At 26.0% G+C, this 1605-nt stretch overlaps 1 protein-coding gene across 1 annotated transcript; it reads left to right on the forward strand.

Moving 5' to 3' along the window:
- Nucleotides 1-465: 465 nt before the first annotated feature.
- On the forward strand, nt 466-1025 carry LOC126845384 (uncharacterized). The gene is made up of 3 exons (XM_050584038.1): nt 466-574; nt 649-699; nt 865-1025. The coding sequence occupies exons 1-3, from the start codon at nt 466-468 to the stop codon at nt 1023-1025; spliced, it is 321 nt and encodes a 106-aa protein (XP_050439995.1).
- Nucleotides 1026-1605: the final 580 nt, after the last annotated feature.

Genomic DNA, 1605 nt, shown 5'->3' on the forward strand with positions numbered 1-1605 from the left:
GATCTGCTATTAAAGCTCTTTTTGCCCACAAAACGTTTAATAAGCTATAATATGACTGATTTATGTATGTTAATATTTCCTTCAGAATGGTCAAGTTGTGAAAATTTAAATGATATAGAAGTAGCTATGGACATATTTAATGGGAAAATTAATGAGGCTATTTCCAATTCCACTAATATGTATATAATAAAATTATCAAATCAGAAATTAACAGGTTGGATATCAAGCGGTCTGGTTAAATCTATTTTAACTAAGTGAAAATTTAAAAACAGATTAGATAATCCCATGTTTATTTACGATGGTTTGAAATTTATGTAAGCCATGATAATCTTATCATTGATACCTTGTGCATATCTTTTTTGGAAATAACGTAGTGAGATAATAAAATAGAATAACTTTTGTTAAAATATGTACTGTGTTACAACTTCTATATTATACTATTATTTGTATACAAAATAAAATATAATGGACACTAACGATATAAATCAAATTTTAAATTCATCATTTGAATATTCTTCATACGATGACACGGATGACAATCCAAACTGGGGAGATGTTGAAGTTATGTCTACGAGTAAAATTTACACTGTTACTTTATTTTAATTACATTTTTGTTTAGCTTAAATTTCATTTTAAACTATATTATAGATGATGAATTATCAGAAATACATGCCCTGATGGATGGTGATCTAAATTTTGGTATTAGAAAAATATTATACCACTTATGTTGTTTATTTTATAAAAACAAATGACAACTTATTATTTTTATAATTTAAATAGTGTGAAACACTATCTTAACTTATTCGCACCATCATGTAAGTGCGTCGTCCTACGGTATCACGGAAGAAGTTGGTTGTGGTCCAGGGCGCCCAAGAATTCAAACAAATACTAATTTTACTTATCGTCAGTGGAGGGTAGATGAAAATGTTATGGACCACTATATTTTTGATCATAATAATTCAAACACCGGCATAAATACTGATTTTTTTGATACACTTCTGGGTGGAACTGAAATTCAATTTTAAAAACTAACATAAATTTAAAATAATTTTTTGATTTAAAAATAAAAAATTTGTTGAGATTTATTCTGAGATATCATATAATGGTAATCTTTGACGGCCACGAGATCTAATGCGAAATCTCAGCTCTAATTGATTTTAATTGACTATAAAAAAAAGTATTAAAAACCATTTTTTATTAATAATTACAAATTTTTAAAGAAATCTGAGAAAATTTTTTTTCAAAAATGCTTTGAGTAAACTTAGAAAAAAAAACCTTGGCGGTAAGGACAAACTTTGTGAGATCTCACTTTAGATCTCATGGCGGTCAACGAATTAAACATTGCATGTTTATAATATGTGAAAATAAGAGTTTTGAATTATGAATTTAAAAATAATTCTAATATAAATATTCATTTAATATTAATAAGAAACGAAAGTAAATTTTATTTACCAATAATTATCGTTGTCGTCATATGAACTAGTTGGTTTTTTGTCATTAAAAATGTATCGTACAAATTTGTAATATTTAAGAAAATATAATATATTTTAACACGGTTGATTTTTTGATCATTTGAATTATTGCCGTTTGGTTCTAGAGATAACA

Source organism: Adelges cooleyi, unplaced genomic scaffold, assembly GCF_023614345.1.
Source record: "Adelges cooleyi isolate 19-005CV unplaced genomic scaffold, UGA_ACOO_1.1 ACOO_flye_CR_arks_rails_tigmint_CR_PRNA_784, whole genome shotgun sequence".
Classification (NCBI taxonomy): domain Eukaryota; kingdom Metazoa; phylum Arthropoda; class Insecta; order Hemiptera; family Adelgidae; genus Adelges; species Adelges cooleyi.

Bases quoted from the DNA above. Each gene is read 5' to 3' on its own strand.
- LOC126845384 (XM_050584038.1), top strand. From the start codon at position 466: ATGGACACTAACGATATAAATCAAATTTTAAATTCATCATTTGAATAT. The intron at 575-648 runs GTAAAATTTACA...ACTATATTATAG, and splicing joins TGTTGAAGTTATGTCTACGA to ATGATGAATTATCAGAAATA. The intron at 700-864 runs GTATTAGAAAAA...GTTGTGGTCCAG, and splicing joins GGATGGTGATCTAAATTTTG to GGCGCCCAAGAATTCAAACA.